Source organism: Excalfactoria chinensis, chromosome 7 (genome assembly GCF_039878825.1).
Source record: "Excalfactoria chinensis isolate bCotChi1 chromosome 7, bCotChi1.hap2, whole genome shotgun sequence".
In the NCBI taxonomy this organism is placed as follows: Eukaryota; Metazoa; Chordata; class Aves; order Galliformes; family Phasianidae; genus Excalfactoria; species Excalfactoria chinensis.
The window spans coordinates 10,591,995-10,617,014 of record NC_092831.1 but is presented as its reverse complement, the minus strand read 5'-3'; the positions used below and the strand labels follow the sequence as shown (position 1 = coordinate 10,617,014).

The following is a 25,020-nucleotide window of genomic DNA, read 5'->3' as shown; positions in this document are numbered from 1 at the left end:
GCACTGGCAAAGCTACAGTTACGTGTTTTAACTGTTTAATGTTTTGAAGGAGATGAGCACGTGTCAGATTTCAAAGAGCACGTGGTAAAACATGGAACAAAAAGCGTATGGAGCCATTTGAAAAACATGCTATAACAGGTGGTCTGTGGAGAGCTTTCAGTGTTTGCTTTTGCTTTGTTGGCATTGCACAGGAACATTCTCCCAGCAGGGAAGACCCAGAGCAGTCCCTCTGCAAGCAGTCCAGTATTTCAGAACAACCTGAAAGCAACCTCTGCCTCCACCTTCATTCCGTAAGTGATTCAGGAGAAAAGCGTTTCTGGGGTAAGAGAGCCATGCAGAGATTACCTTGAAACCAACTTGAAAAGATGAAGGAGAATTGCTGGGCAGTTAGGCTGTGTCTAACTAAACAGGTTTACAGATGCTTCTTTAATTAGCATTGCAATGGTTAATCAGTGTAGGCCTTGCCTCAGGGTGAGTGTCTTATCAAGTAGTAAGCAAATCTCTCTCATCTTTTGAACTGACTGAAGTATTTGACATCCTGCTGCCCCTGGCCTTACCTGGGGAGATCAGAGGTTTGCAGGGAAGACTTCAGTTCTGGGTACGTGACTTAGAAATGAGTGCTGAAAATGCTGTTGATTCTATCGGGTCTTTTTGGACAGTGGCTGCATCCACTGATGAGAATGTTTTCTCCTTGCAGTAATGCATTAAATGAGGATAATGCTGCCTCTAACCGTGAAGAGTTGCTGATTCCAGCTAATCTGGCTCCAGCTGAGGAGGCTGCTGTTTCAAAGGTATCACCACCACCTGTCAGCCTGGAAGGTTTCTGTGTCACGCTCTGAGCTATAGCTGCCTTCAGGCAACCACAGCAGACCTTACTGCATGCCTGTCATAACGCAGTGAGTGCCACAGACTGCTTTCTGGAGCAGAGGCCTGCTGCACGCACCGCTCTTGAAGCACATTTCTGACTCTGCTGTCAGGTTCTAAACTGGTTGGTCATTTTGCACACGTTGAAGATGATGCGAGGATGAAATTCTGACATGTGCGGTTTCCATCAAAGTAATGACAGAGGAAAAAGTTCGAACGATAATGTTTAATTGTTGTATTTTGGTTGCCTGAAGGTTAAGGTAGATTTTTTACCGGACTCTGTGAAATGCACAAAGCTGCCTTTGTGACGCACTCGGGGGTCAGTTTTCCTTTGTCCCTCTCCGAAACAAAACACGAGTCCAACGCTGTACTTGGCTGTTGTTTCAGCAGGCTGAGGGGTTAAGCTGGGTTACTAAAGCAACACGCCCTTTATCTGTCATCCCTCTAAACCAGTATTAAATAGTTCATTCCACTGAATAATTATCACCTCCATCTTCTGAGTTCAGACACTCAGCTTGCAGACCTTGCCGACCTTCTTGTCATGTGGTGCAATACCTCAGCTTTGCACTGGAGAACAGGGCAGTTCTGCTGTGACATTCTTTCCAGTTTGCTACTGGGAAACAGTGGAATGAACAGGCTGTTGTAAAAGACGGTATGAAAAGATTTGAGAAAACAGGCCTAATGATTGGCGGTGTTTGTCGTGGACACTGGTCTGTAATGTGGGAAGCCACTCTAGTGTTCAGCAAATCTACCTGTTTACTATTGAGAATTCAATTCCAAACTGATTTATTCCATAGAGCGCTCCAGATGACCGGGACGTTTCCCTAACATCATTGACAGAGAATCTAATTGACTTTACAGAAGCTACACCTCGGGTAAATGTATTTCAAAACCAAACTTCTTCCTTCCCAAGTACAATGGTTTTTACTCACAAACTCTGCTCTGGCTTCGGTATCCATCCACCACGCTTGGATCCACTGCAGCAGAGTGAACTGGTGATACATCTGGGGCAGGTTGAAACTGCTCACAGAAGAGTACGCTCAGTTAACCTCGTCTGCTAGGCAGAAGATAGCATTGGGTTTGGGTACCTTTTGGAAGAGAAAGCTATGCTGAAACTGTTGCCATTGAGTTTCTGTGAGTGAGCATGTGTGAGCTGTGAGTTACCTGCTTGTGTGAAGTCGCTTCACCTGTAGCTGTTCACTAGCGTGGTTCAAAGGCCTCTTATATTGTGAGGCACATTCTGAGTAGCAACTGGCAAATACCTGCTATTGTTTGAGGTGGGCAGTTTTATGTCAGATCTGTTTGTTTCTTCCAACCGTTTCTAATGAGCTTTTCTTTTCTTTTTGTAGGTGTCTTCCCAGCCCACAATAACACCGAGGTGGTTAGTGCCAGTGAGTTACTGAACCATTACTTACAGTTTGAGATGGAGCGTGTAAAAGGCAACTTCAGGGAAAAAAAGGGGGGCAGGGGGATGGGAGAGAGAGCTTTGGTCATGATTAACAAACAAGAACATGAGTAAAATATAATAATTTATATTCACTTGAAAGCGCGTACAGCAGTGCATCAGTCCAAAACTAAAGGAAGCCAATTCAAGCTGAGATAAGCTACAAATATATTAAAATACGTATTTGAAACTCTGTTTTTTGCTGTGGTGCATTGCAGGTAAATGCCGTGAAGTTTGGGAACTTAGAAGGTCTTAATACCCTGTTGTAAATAACCGTGTTATTATTAGTGTGTCTCGTGCTGGCAGGTTTCTATTTCAGTTTCCTTTTTCTTTCTCCCCAATTCAGAGTGGACTGATGTCCAACGGGCCTTTGGGAAATGATGTTGCCTTATCTCTGAAAGCAGCGAAAGGCAGCACAGAGGCTCTGTTGTCATCAGCTGGATTGCCGCCGTGCCAGCAGACAGCTGAAGTCCTTGCAAGGTAAATTCTCTGCACACATTCCGTATGGGATGGAGAGGAAGTGTGCGCTCTTCCTCCTTTTTTTCTTCCAAACTGTAAGGAAATCAGAGTTCGGAGTTTGTAGCAGTGTTTCCTCTTGCTATTCCATTCTGCTGTGCTGGTGAGGCACAATTGGCTGCCATGACCAATCCTATTATTGAACCTCTGAAGAAAAGGAAAGCAGAAAGTGGGCGGCAGTGATGTGTTATTGGAAGTCAGTTCTGTTTGCCCTTCTGCAGGTTGTCCGCTGGAAAGGTTTGTTCTCTGGGCTTGTTATATTGAAGCAGCAGTTATTGCCACTCTTGGGGATGATACTTAATTCTTAGTTTTGCTCCCATCAACACCTCTCCCTTTATAAGTCCCTCATGGCAGATCTGTTTGTAGAAGTGCATTCACGGGGCGCCACTTTTTCCCCTTCCAGCCCCGTCGCTGAGGATGCTGCAGTAAAAACGAAATGTTTACTCACCACTGAACTCTAGAAGATGGAGCTTCTGTACTTCCCACCCAGTAAAAACACAAATCTTCCGACATCTACAAAGGATCCTTCTGAAAGACTTGCATGGGATGAAACTCTTGCTGAATGGGAGCGAAACGGCCAGCTGGTTTGCTAGAATCCAGGAAGAGACTTTCACATGTATTGCAATCTAACTGGAATTACAGTCTGAGCCAAAATGTAAAAACCACGTGAAAGTTTGATCTTCTCCCTCGGGAGAAATGAAGTATCACACTGGAGCTGATTCCGAACACGAGGAACAAAATGTAGTTGTGTTCCACCCACACTTGGTTTAGTCTTACGTACCCTGTGCTGCCTCTCCGATGTTACGGGAGGGTGATCACTGAGATGTTAGCTCTGCAGCGTTTGAACGCCGTATCCCTGTCCTTTGTAAAGCGATAGTGGGAAGATTAGGAGAACTTGTAGGGCCACCTTGTGGCCACGCTGTGTATGGTGGCTCACAGTAGCGATGACTGTTTCACGTGGCCAAGATCATTTTCTTCTGTGTCGTTAGTCACTCTGGGTTTCCCTTGTTGTACTGCCACACGTGCTCCTTTTGGCCTTAAAGCTCTTGGTAATCTTTGCACCTCTTCTTACAGGACAAACTACTGTGACAAACTACTTGGACTGGATTTGAGCTGTTCATTGCCACCAGGAAAAGGAAAGTTAACCTGCCAAACTTCTTTTAGCGTTAGCAGATTGCAGCAGAGGTCCCACATTTCAACACTGGTTCTTTCATTTCCTCTGTGACTCAAATGCAGTTGTGTATTTAGGCTACAGATGTATTTTTTTTGTTTTCGGCATTGAAATAGTGAAGTTGTGAGCATAACTTACTTCAGGAACTGTTTTCTGGTTATTTCTGTAGTCATTCAGGGCTAGGAAGGACAAGATTTTCCTTGTTTCTGTTCACGTTGTTGCTAGTTATTGGTCTGAGGTCCTGTGCTTTGGAGAATACTTAACACACAGGAGAAGGTGTGAGGGTACAACTAGGTCAGTTCTTAGCACCACCTTGAATCCTGTTCCGGTTGTGTATGGAACAAAATACAGAGTAAGATGAGAATGGGGAAAAGAGATGAAACGTTCCCAAGAGCAGTTTGCCTGCTTCTACGAGAAAGGTAGCAGCACTTGCAAGAACGTGCCCCGCAGTGCTGGTGAAGGCCTTTTGGTGCTCAGGTGAAGGACAGGATAAAACACATACAGTTTGAAGCCTGTCCTGGGCATCAGGATCCCTGTGTAGAGGTGAGAACGTGGAGCCTGGGAATATGTCCTGTGAAAATAGCAGTGCAGAGTCAGAGGAAGGAGAAGTGTGAAGGCCGGTGATGAATTCCACATCTCCAAACAGGGAAGCACAGCTGAAGCTACTGGGATCCTTCTCAGGAAGAGGTTTGTACGGATTACTGGGCTTGGAGGATGTTTTCTGCACAGTGCTGCTCTTTATAACTATTTATATACACGGGGTTCTTAGGAACAATTTTAAATGTGAAAGTGAGTTAGAAACCTGTATGCACAACTTTCTTTGTGCGTGCCTGCTGTGTGGACAAAGAGTTGGACCAAACCACTGTGGGCTGTGCAGGTAAGCTGGTGTCCTGCTAGGCTGCTGCTTTCAGATTAGGGTACGTCTTGGGTGTTCTTATGGCTCTTCTCATGAATTTGTCTCAGATGCTGATTGAGAGTCAGCATTTACACAGCCCACTGCCACTCCTCAAAACCTCAGAGGCCTTAATAGAAAACCATAAGGACCATTGGGAGCAATTGTGACTGACATACACTACAGAGAGTGATTAGCAGCCTTTGCCTATGTAACCTAGGGTCAGAATTTGATGGCAGGAGCTTCAGGCACACTTCTCCACTCACAGCACTGCCAGTTAAAGGGGAGCTGCTCTTTGGGCCCAAGTGCTGTGCTTCTGCTAGCCAGTGCTCATCTCCTATCATTGCTTTCAGCAGAGTATCGGCTTTCATATTTGAATCCTGAGCCTTTTTACATATTAAAACATAAAAGATACCCGATTCAAATATCAAATGTCTTAGTGTGGATTAACGGAGTTGCCAGAAAAGTTCCTGCAGCAAAAAAAGGGAAGCTATGGCTGCGACAGTCTGCTTCCTGCACAAAGCCAGGACTGTGTGGGGAAACTTGGCACTCGCTATCGATCTGTTTGCTCAGCAGCTGAGCTGGCATTCACCAACTACATGTGTTGGTTTTGTAAATAGACAGAATGCAGAAGCATTTTCTTTAAGGCATGTTTGATATTTGACTCTTCCCATTGGGTTCAGGAGCTCTATGAACTGTTAGCTTGAATTTCTCCCAGAAGTAAAATAACAGAAGTTTAAAGCTTTAAAGTACAGAGTGCTAAATACCATCATTAGATTCCTTCTGGGCAACCCCACAACCCAAAACCCAAGTAAGTAACGCATGGTGAAATGTGGCCTCCTAAAATCTGACTGTTAGACTGGCAGTGTGGCTGGAGTGGTGGTGATGGAGGGAATGTTGCATTTAAGCTCCCACATGGGACAATGTCACAGAGGCAGGGTTTTCCTCCGCTTCCAATAGCCAAATACTTGGTATTTTGCTTAAAAATTCAACATTTTCAGCTTTTATGTTTGAGAGCTGCAATTTCTAATAGAATTGAGGCTGCAAACCCAGCTCTTCCCAGTAGTGTCCTGGTAGCTGAAGGAAATAGGTAGTCTGTTTAACTCAATGTAGCTTATTGAGCTATTCCTTTTGTTTGTATGGGGAGCCTGAAGAGACTGAGACACCACAGCTGTGTGATCTGAGCAGGCACGTAATGTCTGAACGTCCTGTAGCTTTGCATCACTTGTTTTGCTTTAGAACTACAGGCCTTGTGTTGTGACTGGCGTCGGGTAAGGTAGCATTACTTACCACTTGTACTTAATCAAATGGGAGGAGACAGGTGTCTCCTGCAGCTAACACTACATAGTGTCTGTGAGTCTCAGTATGCTACTGAGTTTTCCTACCATGGCTGTTTTATTGGTTGATTGGCTGGAAGGTTCAGTCACCCCCAGAAAGCTTATTTTTATCTGTATATGTTTAAAGAGATGGATAAATGAAACCTCAGTGTTAATCTGATGCTGGGATGCTGGCAGGTCCGACAACCACTTAAAAGCTTTGAGGGCTGGAAGGAATGAAGAAATACAGCTGTGTGCTGTGTTGTGGTCATTTGGAAAAAGCCAGATCCCTTAAAAATGTCTATATACATACATAGATATCTATCTACACATAGCATTTTTCCTAAGGACTTTATAAGCTGCTGACTGACCTCCAGCCTGTACTCACCAACTTGTACCCTTGTGCTGCATGTGCCTGCAGTGCTGCTGAGAGATGGATGCTTTGTAACTCTGCTAAAAAAGCAATCAGAAAACAAAAGGGGGTTGGTTCACCGTAAAAGGTCGCACAGAAATTCTAGCGTTCGTTTAAAAACCCAACAACACTAAACAGAAAAACCAGCATCTCAAAGTGATTCGTCTTTTAGATGCGGTGGGTAATAGGCTAGTTGGAATGCACTCTGGTTTGAACTGCAGTTCCACACGTAGCTTGTCAGAGGCAGCCAGCTGTACCAGGGGGTTGTTTTGGACAATCCTTTGGCCACAGCCTGGCAAGAAAATGTGCTGCACCAAATGTGGGGCTCAGGTGAAAGGCCTGGTTCCATTTGGGTTTCCCCACGCATCTTCCACACTGTGAACGTGTGCTGGTACAACCTGAGGCTCCCACAGGGGAAGCGCGGAGTGTTTGTTAGTAAGCAGCAGTAAAACGACGTAGCTATTAGATTAATGTCACGGCTAGACAGACAATCGTAGCTTTTATACCAAAAACCAGAACTCTGTGCTAATGGCCTTCTGCTGATGCAGGTGTCATCCACGTGTGTTTGGTCCAAGTGTCAGCACCACAGAAGGAACGGGCTGTGCCCATCTGCTGGGTGGGCATTGCTGTTTGTGCTGTGTCACAGCAGGGAGCCACGGGGCTTCTGCTAAGTGCACCTCTTTAGTGTTGTTGGGCTTGAGCACTTTGCTTCCTAAACACACACACACCCCTTCTTATAACTGGAGAAACCTATTTTTGAAGTACGTGAGAGTATTTTTTTAGCTAGGTTTTGTTAAAGCCACACTAACTGCTGTATTTTTACCTTTTTATATGTAAAGCTCGGCGGCAGCTCTCGGTGTCTAATTTATTTGGATTTTTTTTATAAAACAAAGCGCACCCTCTTGCTTCTGTTTCACAGTGGTGATGTATGACCGGCTCTGGGCACTGCACTGCCATCTGTATAGAAACTGTACACGGCAACGAGAAACTGTGATCTGTGTAGTCCACAACCCGATCTGCAAATGTTTGTGCTGTAGTTGTGTCTGAAATACACCACGTGTCCCTGCGAATGTCTGGGGGAGTCATTCTTAAGCATTTCTGTGCTACATTGTGGCAGGCAGGTGGCTGAGACCTGGGACATGAGTGGGTCACCGGGGCTGGCAGTGCTGCTCCCTGAGCTCACAGCCCACAGGTACGTGGCCGACAGATGCTTTGCCACTGAGCTTAACAGTTAAAGCGTAAGATTCTCAGTTTCTCAGTGGCGTATCACAAGGAAGTGATTTCACACAGAGGGTGGTGGCACACTGGAACAGGTTGCCCAAGGAGGCTGTGGATGCCCCATCCCTGGAAGCATTCAAGGCCAGGCTGGATGTGTCTCTGGGCAGCCTGGTCAGGTGGTTGGGGATCCTGCACATAGCAGGGGGTTGGAACCAGGTGATGGTTGTGGTCCTTTTCAACCCAGGCCATTCTATGATTCTGTGGAGTGCAGCAGTTCCAGCTTAATAGCGGAGCTCCTAGCAAGTCGTTTCCCTTGTGGCATGTTTGCTGTGTAGGTCAAACTAAGATCCCACTGGTGAGTGCCTCAATTGTTCTTCTAATGCATTTATAAGAAAATACATTGAAAACAGATTGGCTTTATTTTTTTTTTTTTAAAGCCACCCTCTTTATGAAGTGTCTGTATTTTAAAAGAAAATCCTCCTACTATTCAGGCATTTTGACGTTCAGAAAGCAAGTAGTAATTAAAGACTGAGTTTGAGATGCTTAAGGCTGATAGCTTTGTTCTCATGATACGTGATTTATGATCCAACAGTACATCTCACGTCTCAGATGAGATTACAGCACATCGCAGCCTTTTGCTTTTATTCTATGGATCGAATCAGGCTGTGGGCTTAGCGAATAAATGCAAACGTCCCTTTTTCAGAGACACTTTAAATCATCACTTCATTGACAGCCCTTCTGCTCCATGTCCAGCCAAAAAGCAGTGCTGGTTTGTTACTAAGTAGCTGCCATCAGCTGGACTAATTCCATTCATTTTTTCATGCAGGCTGCCTCAGAGCATTCAGATGGCTGTAGCTTTCAGTCACTGGCTTGGGCCCAGGATGAATTCTCACGAACTGCTGCAGGCATGGAGAAATAACAGAAGCACATTCACAGAGCTTCTGCCGTACCTCTGTATCAGATAACAAATGTACTGCTGCAGGAAAGCAGGAGTGGAACTACCTGCGGTGCTGAGAGCGCTGCTGGGTATAGCTGGTGGCACCGACTTCTGAAGCAGGACAAGTATCAGACCATGGTATGAGCAAGGATTACGTATGTAGGTCTTGGATATCAGAAGTGTTAATGCAGCCCCAACTCAGCTCACCTTCTGGGAGGGGAGGGCATGGAGGAGATGGGCACATCCTGCAAACTGCTTTTTGCTCCCTATGCCAGGCCTTCTCCTTAGAGCTGGCTCGTGTCCTGCCTGCACTGGCTCCAAGTAAATGCTACTCCCTCTGTAGGGCTGCCAAAGGGAAGGGAGGCTGGGGGGAGCACAAAAGGAATGGCAGAGGCTGGATGGCATTTTCCTGGGCTGTTGTGCACAGATATGCCAGGATACATGGATATGCCAGGAGACCTCATTCTTTGGCAAATCACTGCTTTATTGTTAAGCTTTCCAGATAAATTTTATTCCCTCATCAGTCCTAGATAAAAGTCTGTATATTACAGCAGCTCTCTGGATAATGCCAGAACAGACATGTCAGCCGGCGAAAGCAATGCTTGCTGCTGAGTTGAGGCTGCAGCGCCCTGCATGTGCTCACCTGGTTGCTGTAAGAAGTTCTCAAACGTGCCTCCTCCAAGTGGGCAATTCATGATCCTGGAAAAGGAATCCAAAGCCTGAGCAGCAGTAAGGCCTGCAGGATTACCTCGAGATGGCTGGTGCTTGTGGGAGTGCTCTTTGTTCCTAAAGGTAAGTTCTTTGTTGTTTGGAAAACGGAAATGTGTATTTTAAGCTTGTGAAACCTGAAATGCTGGACAAAGTTCTCTCTCCAAAAAACCCCTTTCTTGGTGAATCATGAAGTTTTAAACAAGGGAAAACAAACCTGACAAAGGCTCGGGATTTCCCTGGTGCAGAGGGGCCACGTGTAACACACTTGGTGCTGTGCACTCAATGCACGTGCTCGCTGCTGTTGCAGACACACCGTGCAAAGAAGGTTCTCTGAAGAAAAAGCCATTAGGATTCATCAGCTCCCTCGTAGCCAAACGTGACAATAACATTCCCAAACTGGATTACACTGCTGTCTTAGTTTGGCACACTGCAAGATGAGCAAACGCTTCAAATGGCAGTTCTGGAGCCTGTAGGGGGTGCTGCAGATCTGATTTTCAGTGCAGCATCAGCCACAGCAACTTAAGGATGTTAGGTGATCAGAAGGGAAAAGTGACAATGGCAGCAGAGTTCCAACAAGCTCCTCCTGGGAACTGTAATTTGTATGTCAGTTGTGGCTTACACATATAGAGAGGTTTTTGTTCACATAAAAAGAAAAACCTGCGCATAGCTTCTGTGAGAAGGTTTTGTTCTTTTCACAGCAAACTGACAGAAAACTGAAAACACTGGTTGGTTCATTGCCTCCTAGCACGTTGGTGGGGATTTGTCCTCTTGCTGTGCATTCAAAGGGGTGAGAAGCCATCAAACCCCATTTGCCAGAATGAGATTTCAGAGAAGCTGGACAAAGGTTTGCCTCCAATGAGCAGCAGCACATTGGCATCGCTGCGAACTTCATCTCCTGCAGCTGCAGGCTGACAGCTGGTTCCTTCCTCTTGTTCCACAAGCGCAGCAGCAGCAAAAGTCTCTTTTTCTGAGGAGAGAAACAAAGGGGCAGATCTGTCCTTCACCAAAACGCTTGTTGTTCTCTTTGGGTCTTGTTCCACTTCTGAAGTGGTTTGAAATGCACAAAAGCCCACTGGCTCCAGAGGGAAGCTAAAGGTTTTCATTTCAATGGCACCACTGTCCTGGTTGCTGAACACTCGGTATGCAGGCTGCTGGCGGAAGTAGCTGCAGAAGTGGGAGTGCTTTGGGATGGTCACCAGCTGGTGGTGGTGCTTCTTATTCTTCCAGGGACTTGTATTAGTGAAATCTGAGGTAGTTTGAAAGCCAGAGCCAATTCCCAGCACGCAGTGATACATTTTAGGAGAAAAGCTTGCCTTTGTAATGCTACTTAGCTTCTTCCATGTCTGTGTATGGAAATGGTACTTCCAGAGGTCTTCGTTAGGACTGGAGTTGGAAATCCCTCCACCAAGAACCAGCATTGAGTCTTTAAAGACCACTGAAGCATGTCCTACCGCTGGAGGAGGTCCTTGGCTAAATACAAGAGAAAACAGCAATTATAGGGAGACCAAGAAAAGAATCTAACAATAATTTTAGCCTCTGTTTTTCTTTTGACTCAAGAGAATGGCCACTGAACAGCTGCACTGGGGCATCAAAATGATATTGCTGACAGCTGCACCAACGTGTTGCCAACAGCCCTCCCAGCAAAGCCAAGTGGAGCCTCAGGGATGGCAGTGGTACCAGGTCTTAATCTGAGTAATTTCTGTCTTCCCTGAAAGGAAGATAGGAATCCATCTTCCCTCTGCTTGCATGCAGTATCGTATGGTAAGAACCATTCTCTTTCTCTGTCAATGAAGATTAACAAACAATATTCTGTACCTCGTTCTGATGTTATGCCAGCTGCTGTTTCCAAAGTCCCACTTCCATAAATCCTTCTGTTCACTCAGCCCCACCAGTCCTCCAAAGAGGTACATGGCTGCACGATAAACCACTGCCGAATGGCCGTGCCGAGGTCCTGGGCCGGTGCTGTGAGGTGGGGTGGAAACATATAACCATGTTCTTGTATCTGAAAGGAGAGTATTGATTCATAAATTTACCAATTTTAGCTTAGTATTTGAGAATGGATTTATTTCAATAACAAAGTAACCACTATATTGGAGAACAGGGACATTCTGCTCTAACCTTACTATGGTAGAAGTTAACAGTTTAATTTCTGACGCTGAAGAAGTGCATAAACTTATAATGAAAATATGAGATGCCGCATGGCAGATGCCATGGAGATTTTATTTACAGAGCAGTTTTTCCTGTGGCTTAGGTAATTCATCGGCTCTGTCATGGAAAGATAATTTCCTAGGTAGAAGAGGGAAAATCAGACAACAAAAACATCCTTTCATTAATGTCGGTGTTCATTCTTCCTGAGAGGGAATGAAGGATGAGATAAACCATCGTGCATTTCAACATAGCTCCCAAATGGCCACCAGATAACAAAAGCTTTCCATTTTAGAAAGTCTCTGGGAATCATCGGGTTTGCAGCCACCAGACTGATGATGAGTATGCCAACAAAACCATCTCCTGCCAGGTTTATATCCCTGTGGTCTGTTCTAGATTGGAGATTCTGAAGATGGCATCAGCAGGTTGAACTCATGGAAGGTCTCTGCTGCAACTGAAAGATTTTGGTAAACCTTGAAGAACTGAGTGAACAGAACCACGCTCCCTGATTTCTCAGCTCCAAAACTGGCAAATACTGCAGAACTTCCTCCAGTATAATTCAGTCCAACTGATTTCAGCTGGGGATTAGTTTAATTGACAGAATTCGTAATTAAATGCTGCTGAACAGAAGCCAAATCTATCTTGCAACATTACTGCCGATAGGAATTTTCTTCACACAGTAAGCCACGCTATTCAGTCATCATTTTGTACTGCATCAAAATGTACCGAACTTTTAAACTTACCAAAATGGAAAGTCCAGAATTCCTGTGAAATGCCTCTGATGCCAACGTATCCCCCATAGATGTACATGCTGGCGTGGTGCACTACTGCGCTGTGGCCTTTTCTGTTGGTAGGTGCCAAACTCTGAAACGGTTTAGTAATAAAGCAAAAAGAAATGTTAACAGACCAAGTCCTATCAATCTGCCTTGGGAATATTTCCAAGTAATGAGAGCCATTGCTTTGGGTTGTGTTAAAATTCTTTGAAACTATAAGATAAACCCAGAAGTGAAGCAACCCCACGAGTCATTCTTTACACGCAGTGATACAAAACCAATCCATTAGAGCATTACCTCAGTGCTTACGCTGAAGTTTCATTTAAAAGCAGCAATATCTCAAGGAGTCGATGTGCTCAGACTAAAGAAATACAAAATGCTGCAGCACTTTGCATTTCAAAATGTACTAATGGGGCTGCCCATCTGTACTCAGAGCCCCGTTTTAAAAGCATTGCTGGTTGCAATGTATCATCTAAAACTGGTTTTCTTTATAAGGATCTTAGAAAAAAAAGAAAAAGTAGTAAGAGGAGAGAGGGCTTAAATTTTCAGTGCTATATAGAAAGTTAAGAGCAGCAATTTTAAAGAAGGAAAAAGCCTTAATTATTGCAAGTGCAAAGAAATAAAGTGTGGCCACATGTCTCCAAAGAGATTAGTTTGGAACTGTTTGGGGGAACATATTTCAAAGCAATCTGTTTAATCAACAAAGCAACAGGCATTTGATTCACACATTCGCCACTTCCTGGCTCCTTACCTCCATCTCTGCTGGTACGTCGCGGCCCTCTGTCCATCCTGCAGAATCTGGGGGGTTATTTAATAAAGCGCAGTTTATATCCCGGACCACAAGAGGACACTCCTCCGACATCACTGCTTCAAATACAAATCCAGTTCTCCACTAAATCTCATCTTGGTGTTTTCTATTGACAAGGATGCAGAAATCTGCTTCCCCTAACGCAGCAGCACCGGGGAGCCGACAGTTTATAGTTTTCCTGTATCCTTATCAAAGCACTGAGATTCCATATTGGATTTTCTGTTTCCTAAAGCTAAATTTCACACTAAAAAATAACCCGTGGCTTTCTGGACTTGAGGGATCTCCATTTCTTTTTTTCCAGTGCAGGTACAGCTCCTGTTATTTATTATGTAAACCTTACAACCACAGCCTCATTTTTCTCATTCCTTTTCACAGATTGCTTAAAACCAGTCCTTGGATAACAGTCAAAAACCACTGATCTGAAGGAACAGAGGTATCAGATACTCAGCAGCTGGTAAGAATAAAGAATTACAAGTCCGTGTTATTAAAAGCTACACTTGCATGGAAATACTGAAATAATGACCACGAATAAAAGACACAGAACATCCCAATAACTCGTTCACAGTTTTCACTGGTAAGTACTGTGAGTGACCTTCTCCTATTACATGTATGGTACACAGAAGCTTCTATCTGAGAATCTCTGTTGTAGCAGCAGGTATTTCCATGTTGGGAAATAAAGGCTGAAACAAACCCGCTGACTTGGGGTTACACAGTGAGGTAGCAAAGAGGCCATAATGTGGCCGAGCAGAAAATGTGGGGCAGAGAGGAGGAATGAAAAAAGAGACATGAAAATACATTAAGCTTTCTTAACTAATAATAATAATAATAATAACCTTGGAATTAAAGGAAGAGCTGATTCCTTTGAAAGCTTTAACAGCCTAATTTTAGAGGAAAATCATGTCCTCAGTTTTATATGCATTTCTTCTTGGAAAGCTGAAGGAAGGCTTGTTACAAACAGCAGAAAGCAGGTTGGTTTTTAATGTTTCTTAGTACCTATGGCCATGGAATGTCCCAGGAAAGAGTCTGGCTATTGTGTATCATACCTGTGTCATACATCCAGAGAGGGGTTTTTGCTTGTGTGAAAGCAGAATCCACCATTCCACCAAAAATATACAGGGTGCCCTGCAAAATGGAACGATATTTACCATGTACAGGTAGGCATGTAGCATGAAAATAACTGCAAAAATAATTGTGAGAATAAAAAGCCGACAGCATCAAAATATAATTAACAACAATGCAAATGATAACCTGTTAAGAATTCTTGAGGCAACCGCAAGCCACCAACGTTTAGTTGTGTTTTTATCCTCCCCAGTAGGAAGCCCCGCTGAACATGGTGCTGTTCGAACAGGGACGGCATCCCAGAAGCACACACTTCATCACTGTGTGGGAAAACGTGAGGGATGCACACCTGGAGCTCTCTGAGACATTGCTCAGGTAGTAATACTAGGTTACGTGTGACTGTAGGAGGATTGCATTGCACTGCAGCTCCTGATATCCTAAATTCTGATTCCCCTTCACAAGTAAAGCTGTAATTCTTATTTGTCTTCACTCCCCCGTTCCTTTTCTGTGCAAGTTCCTAAATGAATGTTTTCATGCTGTTGCTTATCATGCAAATGAATTCAGAGCAACTGTTACAACTGTACAGCTAAGTCAAAGAATGTGCTGCCAAGGTCTGTATTTTGTATTACTATTATGTACTGAGTGTTAAGTGAGGAAATCAGGGAGCTGCACACGGCTGCTAAACTGAAATGCTGGGACTTGATATGGAAACATTCTAGAACCCCGTGCAGCTACACTCAGAATGGCACTGACACAGCTGCCCTAGTACATAATAACAGATGGAGTTTTATTTTACTGTGCATTAGGAAAATAATTGTTAGTATACGGACAACGTAAATTTTCCTTTACTACCTTATAAGCCACCATTGAATGTTCTTCCAGTTCTCCTGGACCATCTCCCGAGCAGTCCAGCTTTTCCCATTCATTCCTTGCTAGAAACCAAAGCTCAAGTTAAGACAGTGGTGAACTCAACATACAGACAAAAAGGTGAAAGGATCAGCTTTGGATGCGGCCGCACAGCCAGAGTCAATGAGGCAAGAAGGTGAACAAGCACTTTCTCATTTTTCTGCTCTGCTATTGAGAAGAGTGAAAAAATGCCATTCTGATGCAGGCCGTCTTAAAATAAAGCCTTGGGTCATCTTGCCTCTGTTAGTTCAGAAGACCGAGGCACCTCCCCACAATTCCACAAGTAAGTGCATTTTTCTATATAGCAAACGTATGTGGAATAGCAGTTTGGTTTTTACTTTAATGCTATAAGGTTAGCTACACCAAAACCCAGCTATTCCATGAGCACAGTTCTGAGTTTTATCTACTAGCAACAATTGAACAGGAAACACTATACATTAAATCTCAGAAAATGTCATATTTGATGGTGCATTACTAATGCAGTCTTACAAGGTATTGTATTCATGCGCTCCTTTTGTGCACTCTTCCATGAATAAACTATTCCCATGTTAAAGATTCAATAAATCTCTGTCACATCCTTAGCTAGAAATAGGATGTTGTAAATGAATCAGTAATTTTGGCCAAACAAAGGAACTCAAATCTCAGCTTTCTGGGACACCTACGACGGGAACAATCCCACCGTTTGCCCAATGATCATAATGTAGTTCATGCATCCTTTGATCTCTGAAAGCATTTATGAAGCTTAGGTAGCTGCTTGAGGTAGAGGATTATTTTGATGGAGAAAGCAGAGCTGTTAGCTCTGGGGTGTCCCCAGTTTCACGACGACTGGATGCATTTTCCTCTTTTATCTTGACCAGTAAGTGAAGGGGCAAACTTACCTATATTGTACCGCCAAAAGTCTCTGAGACTGGTGGTGTTCCGCCCTCCGTAGAGATAAACAAATCCCCTGCAGATAACACAGGCGTGTTTGTATCGGTCGCAGGGAGAGGGCTTCCTCTGGGCTGCAGATTTCCAGTCGCAGTGTGCAGCTTTTCCTTTCATGCTGACAAGTAGGATCCTATCCAAGTATCAGCTGCCAAGAATGCCTGGGGAGGGTCCCACAGCATCACAGACAGGGCTTAGACACTCCTTGGTCTGTAAAAAGACAAAAAAAGATTTAAAAATAAACAAAACAAAACAGCTTCTGCTTTATGATAAAAGATTCCAACATTTTCTTTTCATTCCCATCAGTCACAAGCTGACCATTTTTGCTGTCTGTGATAACCAGAGAAAAGCACGAGCAGTGCTGGTTCAGAGCCTTGTATCAGCTGGCCTGGGACAGGCATGTTCTTGGAGCAGTTTTCCAAAGCACGCTGATGAGCTGAAGCCGTAAACTACGTCCTGCACCTGCAGTAGGATAGAAACCAAGGGTCTGCCTGTTTTCTCTGTGGGTTCCAGGTAAGCTGCATTGAAACAAAGTTGGGAAAGAGCAAATACCAGGATAAGAGTAATTCATCAGCGCTTGTCCAGAATATTCTTAGACTTTCATCCCTGAAACAGCTGAAATTAGGATCTATCTGGGAAAAAAAAAAAGGCACTATCCCTTAGTTTGCCACAAGATGTCACTGTGCTCTGTGAAGATGGGAACACCGGGACTATACGCTCATCTCTCAGCCCCTTCAAAATATACCATGGCTGGTGTTTTAAAATGCATCTCCTTACGAAGCATTACAAACCAACACTAGATCAGATTCAGGGGTTTGAGTCGGTGCCATCACCGCATCAGATTACAAAGACTCCCGATTTCAAGACTGTGTCAGTGAGAGCTGGATTCCCCTTCAGGATCCAGGACTGGAAAGGGACAGATAAGGATCCGTTGGTACGGACACACCCTGTGCACAGCATCCCTGTGCATAAATTCTAAGCTCAGTGTAATGAATGTGCAGCAATCCATTCTTTTGATTTGAGACTAGTTGCAAGATAAACGCAATGAACCTAAAACTCCTAAGCCCCAGTCATTTCTAATTAAAATAAGTAAATAAGAAGCATACCAAATTTGCCCCAGATGTACAGCAATAAATCCATTTGTACCACACAGATATGTTACTACCTCTGCTGCCCGCAGCCCTACTGCATAAAATGGAAAGTTTCCTCTGGGAGAGCAGCAAAGCTCTGACAGCACCTGCTAACCACATCAAGAGCAGCAGTGCAGGCAGGTGCATGGCATGCTGGGGTCTTCAGATTGTGCTGAGCATGGCTGCTGTGCGGTGCTCAAAGGCCCTCCTTTTTGGGGATTATTTTGAATTAAAGCTCATTTCTCAGGTTTATTCACCAGGAAATGGCAAAAAGAAAGCAGCAATGCTTCTTGTCCGATCAGAAACCACACCCAGGTACAGCTTCCTGCAAATGGTAACTTAAACCTTTTTTTGACCTTCTACTTCTCTTCTTATGGGAACATTTTGTTTCCAAGTTTTGAGAGTTCTGCCTCTGTTCCCACACACCTTGTTTCAGGAGGTACGTACACAAAAGGGGCACAAAAGCATATCCCTTCTTCAAATGATTTCTCCTGTGCTCAAAGGTTTCCTTGTTTTCCAGAGCCTGAAGGTTTTGCAAATTGATCCTGGCAAAGTTAGCTGTGCTTCTCTCAGCTGAGTCCTCTGTCAAAAGCAAGCTCACGTCCAAATACAGCAGCAGCCTCCCATGCTGGCAGAAGAAGCCGGCGTGGTACCTGCCGAGCTGCCTCCTTAAAATGGGATTGACTCCACCAGGGTGTGCTGAGCTGGTGACAAAGCCCAGCTGTCCCCAGGCAGTGCAGGGAGCGCTTTCTGCAGCACAAATATTATCCCAGGTCCTTCAGTTCTCCTGTGTATCACCAGTGCTACCGCCCAGCATCCCTCTGACACCACTGACCGCTCCCTCAGAGAAATCTGTAGCAAGTTTAAGCTGTTTGTATTTTATTAAGCCTTTGTCCAAACTGTCACTCTGGCTCCTGAAACCACAATGCCAAAATCAGACAGTGTGCTACACTGAGAAGCTCCAGCTATTAACTATTCCATTTGCAAAAGCTATATTTTCACTGCTGATGAAATTTGCACGTAACGATACTTATTCTTGGTGTCAATGACAGGAAGGTGCTCAGGAACTGCTTACAGCATGGATCCCTGCAGGCCAGGATATATGGAATCAGAGGAAAAACAAAGATTACGGTAAAACAAGCCATAGAAAATAGCTACAATGTATTAATAAGGAATGCATCTAATCCTGTCTAATTTGGTTTCATTTACTATAAAGATTATCTCTAGGATTTACCGTTTGTAAGACTTGGATATACTCGGTGACAAAAGCACTGCAAGACAATCCATCGCAGCCCTTCTGTTAAGGCGAGCTCTTCAAGTCGGGCTAAATTCATTTTATGACTTTTTTTTTTTTAATCTTTCTTTTAGCATTTTGTCTGAAAGAAGACGACATTGGCAGCATTTACAATGGTGCGTGGCTCTATCTGTTTTTCCCCAGGCAAATTAGCAGTTGTGAACCAATGATGCGTTATATGTGCCCAAGTCCATAGTGCTTTATGGCATGCCACGGAGAAGGGAAAAGGCTGAAGCCGTGAAATACAGCTCCCCTCTGACTCCACCAAACCCGTGCAGCCACACTCAGCTCATCCGTCTTTCAGCCACTTCCACAGAGAAATGGGGACAGAGACACCTCAGTGGTAAAGCACGGTAAGTTTGCTGCTGTGGTGCATGTGAGAACTCAAAGCTATTACTGCTACTGCTGATGTAGAATTTAATGGGAAAGAAAAAGATGATAGGTCTCTGCTGTTAATACTTAACAACAGTAAACAGGGCTTGTCCCCTTTGCTTTTATTTGTTCCCGGTTAAAACTGGTTATTCCTCTTTCTAAATATTTCTCATTATTGCTCTTCCTACACAATCCTTGACTCCCCTTATATAAGCATTCACAAAAGATGCTCCTGATTTTGTACAGCAGATCAGCAACAAAATGCAATCCATGTGTTCGCCCACCCTGGCTGAACTCTGTGTAGGGCATGTGAGCAGGATGCAGGACAGGAGGCCAGTCTGGGCTTAGTGGTCTCCTCCCATTCATACCTGCTGAGCATCAGCAGAGCACGTGGAGGCAGACCTGCAATCACCGAACACATCAGTTAACAAATTGCTTCCTTCCACAATTTGGATAAGTTAACCAGCTCGAATCTTACCCTTCATCAATAGTATCTTTAATTATAACTTAATTCCTAGATTGTCTTTATAAAGAGCCAGACTCAGAGTTCGCCAACTGCCTCCCTTGCAAGTCCTGCTTCCAGAGAAAATGTGCTGTTCTTCTGAAACTAAAGCCACTGAGCTGCACCCTCTGCTTCAACTCTGTAAAAGCCAGATTAATTATCCAATAGGAAGCTCTAATTTCAGCAGGATTAAAAAAAAACACCCAACCAAACAACCCAAAAAGACAACTCGGGACATTTGTGTGCAACTTTTCCCCAGCCAGCTGTAATGCACAAGAAATGGCTGCTGCTCTACAAACTCTTCTGCTGTTTCCTACTAAAAATAACCCCCGTGCAATCAATCCCGATTGTTTGACGGTGCAGACGAGGACCTCGAGAGCTGCAATTAGCACAGTAACTACAGCACAGAGCGCTCATCAATTAATGGTGCCACATTACTGCTTCATAATGAAAATAATTCAGGAAATGTGGAAAGACAGAAAATGACTCCAGGAAATGTAGTTTATACGCTCATTAGATAATTATTTATATTTCTATTAGATGTGGTTTCTCAGACGAATGATTTAGTGAAGTATTTCTTAAATACGCACTCATTAAAGCTTTTCTTCTACCTGGGTCCCCCGGTTCATTTCCATCTGTTTTCAATAGATGGAAAGGTTTCAGATTTAAGAGAATTGAGCCTTTTGGAACACAATGAGAAATGGAATCACTTGCTGGGGGAAAAAAGGAATTCCTGCTGTTGTTAATGGCTCAGCCCTCAGCACCTTTCTGCGCAGAGTACTTAATTTTCTTCTGGATGCCTCAATTGCTCTTAAAGAGTCATTACATTTGAACAGGTGTTCCTGGATTCTACCTATCGCCCACCCCTCGCTTTAGTCCCGGCTTTATTCTGACAGCTGCTCCAACATGACTGCACGAATAAGAGAAATCTTTGAGCAGAAACCTGTAAGAAAGTTATGAAAGCCTGTTTTGAACAAATGTACTTGTTTTATTTGTTTGGGATAGTTTAGAATGAAGGGTTTGTGGGTTTTTTTCAGCATCTCACGCGTACTGCCATTGCCTTAACATGTGTCTTAGTACTTCAAGGTTCACTGTTCCATTATTTCCTAAATTCGAGTCGTTAGGAACTGTCTCCAGGTTAAAAATAAAACAAAAATAATACAGAAATTACTTTGCAGAGACGCTTAGCTTCAGGATTTCAACTTTTCAACCAGTGCAGGGTGACTGTGGGAATAAAAAATAACAGTGATCCTGCATTAGTTAGAATTCTGAGCCAAAACGAGGGCCTTGCTTTGTGCTGTAAATGTGCAGTTCCTGCGTGACTGAGCAAGCAGCTGGAGGAGCCGGGGTGCAGGGAAGGAGATGGAAGCCGGCAGCTGAAGGACGGGGCAACACAAGTGGGTCTGCATGATGCAGAGGCTGGGAGGAAGGCTGGCACTTTGTGGTGGAACAGTAACATCCCTGTTCTCCTCATAAAGCTGAGTGCACAGATCTGAAAATTTAGAGACCATCTGAAGGGCTTTCATGTTAAACAGCTCTTATTTGAATTTTTAAAAGAAGTGAATTCAGGGTGGCATTCTTAAACATTATCACCATCACGTTTCAGTGCTCTCAAATGTGTTCTGCAGTGAAGAGGTATTCTGAATGAAACTCCAAAGCAGCCACGTGTAATTAGCACTTCTATATGACATATCTTCTGTTCTCTGGCACGTAGCTACCATTCCTGGAGTGTACCTGGAGCACCGAGGACAATGCACCCTTACTGCAAAGCAGATGAGATTACAGTATCTGTCCTTGTGAACAGCGCAGCTGCCTGCCTGCTTCTGGAGCACTGCGGGTAAGCCATCGTCTTCCTTAACTCAGATCGCAGTCATTTTAAAGCTCTGCATTGCAGATTTATTATTATTATTATTATTGTTGTTATTATTGTGGTGTTTTTCTTTTGTTAACTGACCTTTTTGTTATTTTCTCCCTGTGCTCATTTCCAGAAGTAACCTGTTGTCCTCATTAGCATGTAGCACTACTGCCTGTTATAAAGCAAGTCCTTAAGTAGTAATAAATATAATAACGTCAAATAAAGAAGTATAAATCATACATTTATAAATATATAAATGCATTTTCTGCTAGCTAGGTATATTGCTTGCTTTTAATGAAACAATCACAAATGTGTTTGGGATAATGCAGTAAATGTTACCTATTTCCCAGTGCTGTGGAGGGAGAGCTATCTGGAAACAAGAATTCACTGAAATCTTTCTGGAATTGTTACATCTTTGTATGTCAAAGAAATCACCTTTTTCACTCCACTGAAATAAGTCGTATGGTACCGATGAAACAAAAATACATCTATTTCTCCTTGTTTTCTGTTTATTTTCCTTAGTAATTAGAATCTGTGGTGTTGGTTTTTTTTTTTTTTTAAATAAATGAAAAAAAAAAATAATAATAATAGAAGATGTAATTTTGAGTAGTAGATCTCCCCAGGTGATCTGTTAAATCTGTTTTCCCACAACTGCAATTAACCACTTGACGGCAATCCAATTTTTGAGTTAAGTTTCTGGGAAGGAGCTTCCAGAAATAGGTATCAGTAGGTGACGCAGGTTCAGCACTTAATGGAAATATAAATGCAACGCCACAACCATCCCTGATCAAAAGTTTATGCTGGTAATGGATGTGAGTATATGTGGGTTTTATTTACTTCTGGACCTAAACAGAATGCTAACTTTAAAAGTCTTATCTTTTTGGTTTTCATTTAAGGCTACGCTGGTGACTCCATCCGCAGGGGTGGCAAGTGCTCATTCTCTCTCGTGGTCTAATTGTGTACCCAGGATAGCTGGCCTGATTGTCAGGTGTGACACCATCAAGATGGTCCTTTGGACATCGGCTGAGACAAACAGGTAATTCATGTTCTAGACACGGCACAGGAAGAAAATGCAGTTTCTGGTTCTCACTCAGTTCCTTTCATCCACACAGATGAAACTCTCACCACATTCAAAGGGCAGTCTAATACGGACTTGTCCTTTTACCCTTTCCTTGGAAGCAACTTGCACTCTCACCAGTGGAAATAGGTCATTCCAGTGCACAGGTCATCACCCCTGCCACTCAGAAACAGCAGTTTTCAACATTCCTAGAAGGCGTCTTTTGGGGATTTCACAATAACTTTACTAGCTGAATTCCTTCAAGGTAGATGTCTGGAGGTTCAATATAATACATCTGTACTCAGGTGTAACTGAATGTATCTTCTTGGTAACTCATGAACTGCCATTAAAACAAATTCCAGGTAATTTATCTCCTATGGGCGACTCTACTTGCACTGAACAAAAGTTTCCAGGTTATGAAGAAAGGATGCAGTTGAGATGAGTCAGTGGCTGCCCTGTCTGCTTACCATCCTCAGGTAAGAATTACAGTGTTATGGCATTTAATGCACAGCTGAGAGTACATCAGTTGATACTTTTTAACTTTAGTAATACAATGTATGCACGTAATTTTACTTGTTTATTGTTTATAGTGTCTGATGGAGGAAAAGAAACATCTAAGGTTACACTTGGTTATGAACTCAGCATAACACCATACTTTATGGAAGACAATGTGCTTTTTGTGTCCCAGAAACATTTTGCCCTTAAGACAAGCACAGAACAATGGGGTAGGGACAGTATACAAGGCTGCAAGAACTGCAGAAGCTGTAGCTTGAGGAAAGCAGAGTGTATTTGACAGTGAGAATAATAAAATATTCCAGCTGGCAAATATTAAAACATTCAGATATGATGGTAGAATTGCAATGAATTCAGATGATACATTGTAGTAGAATTCATAAAAGACATCATGACTTCTTTGTTGAAAAAGAATCAGATGGCACAACTGGAAAGACTGTCAGTACAAAAAAGGATCTTTTATAGAGAAAATGAATTTAAGCACTCACATGAAAGATGGTTGCATAAAAACAAGATATGATTGCATAGCTGGAATAGATCACATACAAAGGAGTAGTCAGCTTGTAGTTTGGCAAGGAAAGAAAAGGTGTCAGGCACGCAAAGTCAGAATAGCTGTGCTGCCTCACAATAACCTCGATGCCAACAGCTACTGGGCTGCACCAGGAAGTGGAAGAAATACAAACCCACATAACTTCAATACATAAAGAAGCCAGAAGGGATATGAGTAACTTTACACATGCACGTTGTCGGTCCAAATTCAAATGGAATTACTCATGTGAATAAAACCAGTGATAGGCGTGAGCTTGCACAATGTAGCCTAGATACCAAAGCAAAAGAAAGACCAACTCTTTTGTTACAAAGCCTGGAAAAATGTTTTGCAAGCTGTTTTCATATTCAGGCTCAGAGTGACAGGGTTCATTTTTGCCTGGCTCCTGGCTTTCTGAGAAATCCCCACTCCCAGCTACTGCAGTCCAGCATTCATCCCAGGCCAGACATACTCTGGCTTGGGATTTGGATGGGTGCATTTCTTTGTCTTTTGCTGGATGGAAGGCATTTTGTCACTTTACGCTCTTTGAGCATGGAAAAGGGGAATGTCCCCGAGTGGAGCACAGCACCAGCCCCACTGCTGGCCTCCTGTGCTGGAATCCGCTTCCTTCCTCACACGCTTAACCTTTCGTTTCATACCTTCTGGGTGATGGTTGTGTGCACCGAGGTGTCTGCTGAGCATCGCTGCCCTTGCTGCCAGGCCTGTGCCTGCAGCCCCTCTGGGCACTGCCCCTCACCATGTCGTCTGGATTTGGGCACAAAACAAAAACAAAACCACAGCATCACCGCCCTGCTTTGGCTCGGGAGCGGATCTTGCCCGGCTGGCCCGTTCTGACTCCCCTGGAGCGTGCCCCGGTGTCGCCCGTCCCTCAGCCCCCCGTCCCTCACCCCCCCGCCCCAGGCCCAGCCGGCCACGCGTCGCCCCTGGCGCCGCATCAGGAGGGGAGCCCTGGGTCGGGCCCGCCCGCAGCGGGAAGGGCTCCGGCGCCGCCCAGCCCCGTCCCACCCGGCCGCGAGCCCCTTGCCGCGCCCCCCTCCCTTACCCCACCTTCATCTCACCTCCCGAACTGCGGCCCGGCCCGGCCTGAGCCTGCGTGGATGCGGCGCGGTGCGGCCGGGGCGGTGCGGCGCGGGGGGCTCGGCCCGACGGGCGCGGCCTGGTGGTGGCTCGGGGCGGGCGGTGCGTGGTTGTGGTCGGAGCGCAGCCGGGAACTCAGATTTTGGGTGGGAAGGGAGAGAGTGGAGAGTGGCTGCTTTTTTCTGTTCTCAGCTCCCTGCCCGTTAAGTCAGCGTTTAGCTCAGAGCCTCTGCTTGAGCTTCAGAGCCGCAGTCCTGCTGCTTGCTTGGGCTCACGCCCTTGGCTTTCTATCTGCTGTAGCCTCTAGTATCTTTTTTGTTCTCTCTCCACTTCTCTTTCACAGCTAAACGAGGTTTCATAACACCGCCAGCAGTGAAACTCCCCACCCACACGGCCTCTCCTTGCCGTGTTGACGTGTTTTCCTGCCCTGGGGTGGAGGTCGCTGCTTCTTCATTTGTATCGTGCCTAGAATATAGAATTGTAATTGCTTTTCTGTTATCGTAAGTGGACACCAATAGGTACACCCAGCTCAGAGTGATGTGAAGCATATTGTCTGGACTGGGTGAATTATACGAGC

General features: G+C 44.4%; 2 protein-coding genes and 1 long non-coding RNA gene across 8 annotated transcripts in view; 2 read left to right on the top strand and 1 right to left on the bottom strand.

Annotated features, from left to right (window-relative positions):
• EPB41L5 (erythrocyte membrane protein band 4.1 like 5) overlaps positions 1-7,683 on the top strand; it is a 43,244-nt gene extending 35,561 nt beyond the window's left edge. For 3 of the 4 annotated variants that reach the window (XM_072341295.1, XM_072341294.1, XM_072341296.1), the window contains exons 21-26: positions 192-290; positions 698-791; positions 1,662-1,739; positions 2,214-2,255; positions 2,655-2,788; positions 3,228-7,683. In XM_072341295.1, coding sequence (XP_072197396.1) covers positions 192-290; positions 698-791; positions 1,662-1,739; positions 2,214-2,255; positions 2,655-2,788; positions 3,228-3,285 — 505 coding nt within the window. In that variant the 3' untranslated portion in view covers positions 3,286-7,683. The remainder of the gene's footprint in view (positions 1-191; positions 291-697; positions 792-1,661; positions 1,740-2,213; positions 2,256-2,654; positions 2,789-3,227) is intronic. The other variant, XM_072341298.1, reaches the window with a different exon arrangement.
• Positions 7,684-8,926: 1,243 nt separating this feature from the next.
• Positions 8,927-24,762, bottom strand: LOC140254539 (leucine-zipper-like transcriptional regulator 1). Of its 2 annotated transcripts, XM_072341086.1 has the most exons (9): positions 24,425-24,484; positions 24,005-24,110; positions 16,051-16,306; positions 15,119-15,198; positions 14,251-14,329; positions 13,151-13,197; positions 12,370-12,490; positions 11,297-11,483; positions 8,927-10,951 (listed from the first exon to the last, which is right to left on the bottom strand). In XM_072341086.1, the coding sequence occupies exons 3-9, from the start codon at positions 16,211-16,213 to the stop codon at positions 10,261-10,263; spliced, it is 1,368 nt and encodes a 455-aa protein (XP_072197187.1). In that variant the 5' UTR covers positions 16,214-16,306; positions 24,005-24,110; positions 24,425-24,484; the 3' UTR covers positions 8,927-10,260. The 2 variants fall into 2 exon arrangements, with proteins under 2 accessions (XP_072197187.1, XP_072197186.1); XM_072341085.1 differs by lacking the exon at positions 24,005-24,110 and having other exon boundaries at positions 24,425-24,762.
• On the top strand, positions 20,749-22,775 carry LOC140254541 (uncharacterized). Of its 2 annotated transcripts, none has more exons than XR_011904255.1 (3): positions 20,749-21,231; positions 22,146-22,285; positions 22,669-22,775. It is a non-coding gene; the product is annotated as an uncharacterized lncRNA (long non-coding RNA). The 2 variants fall into 2 exon arrangements; XR_011904254.1 differs by lacking the exon at positions 22,669-22,775 and adding an exon at positions 22,362-22,474.
• Positions 24,763-25,020: the final 258 nt, after the last annotated feature.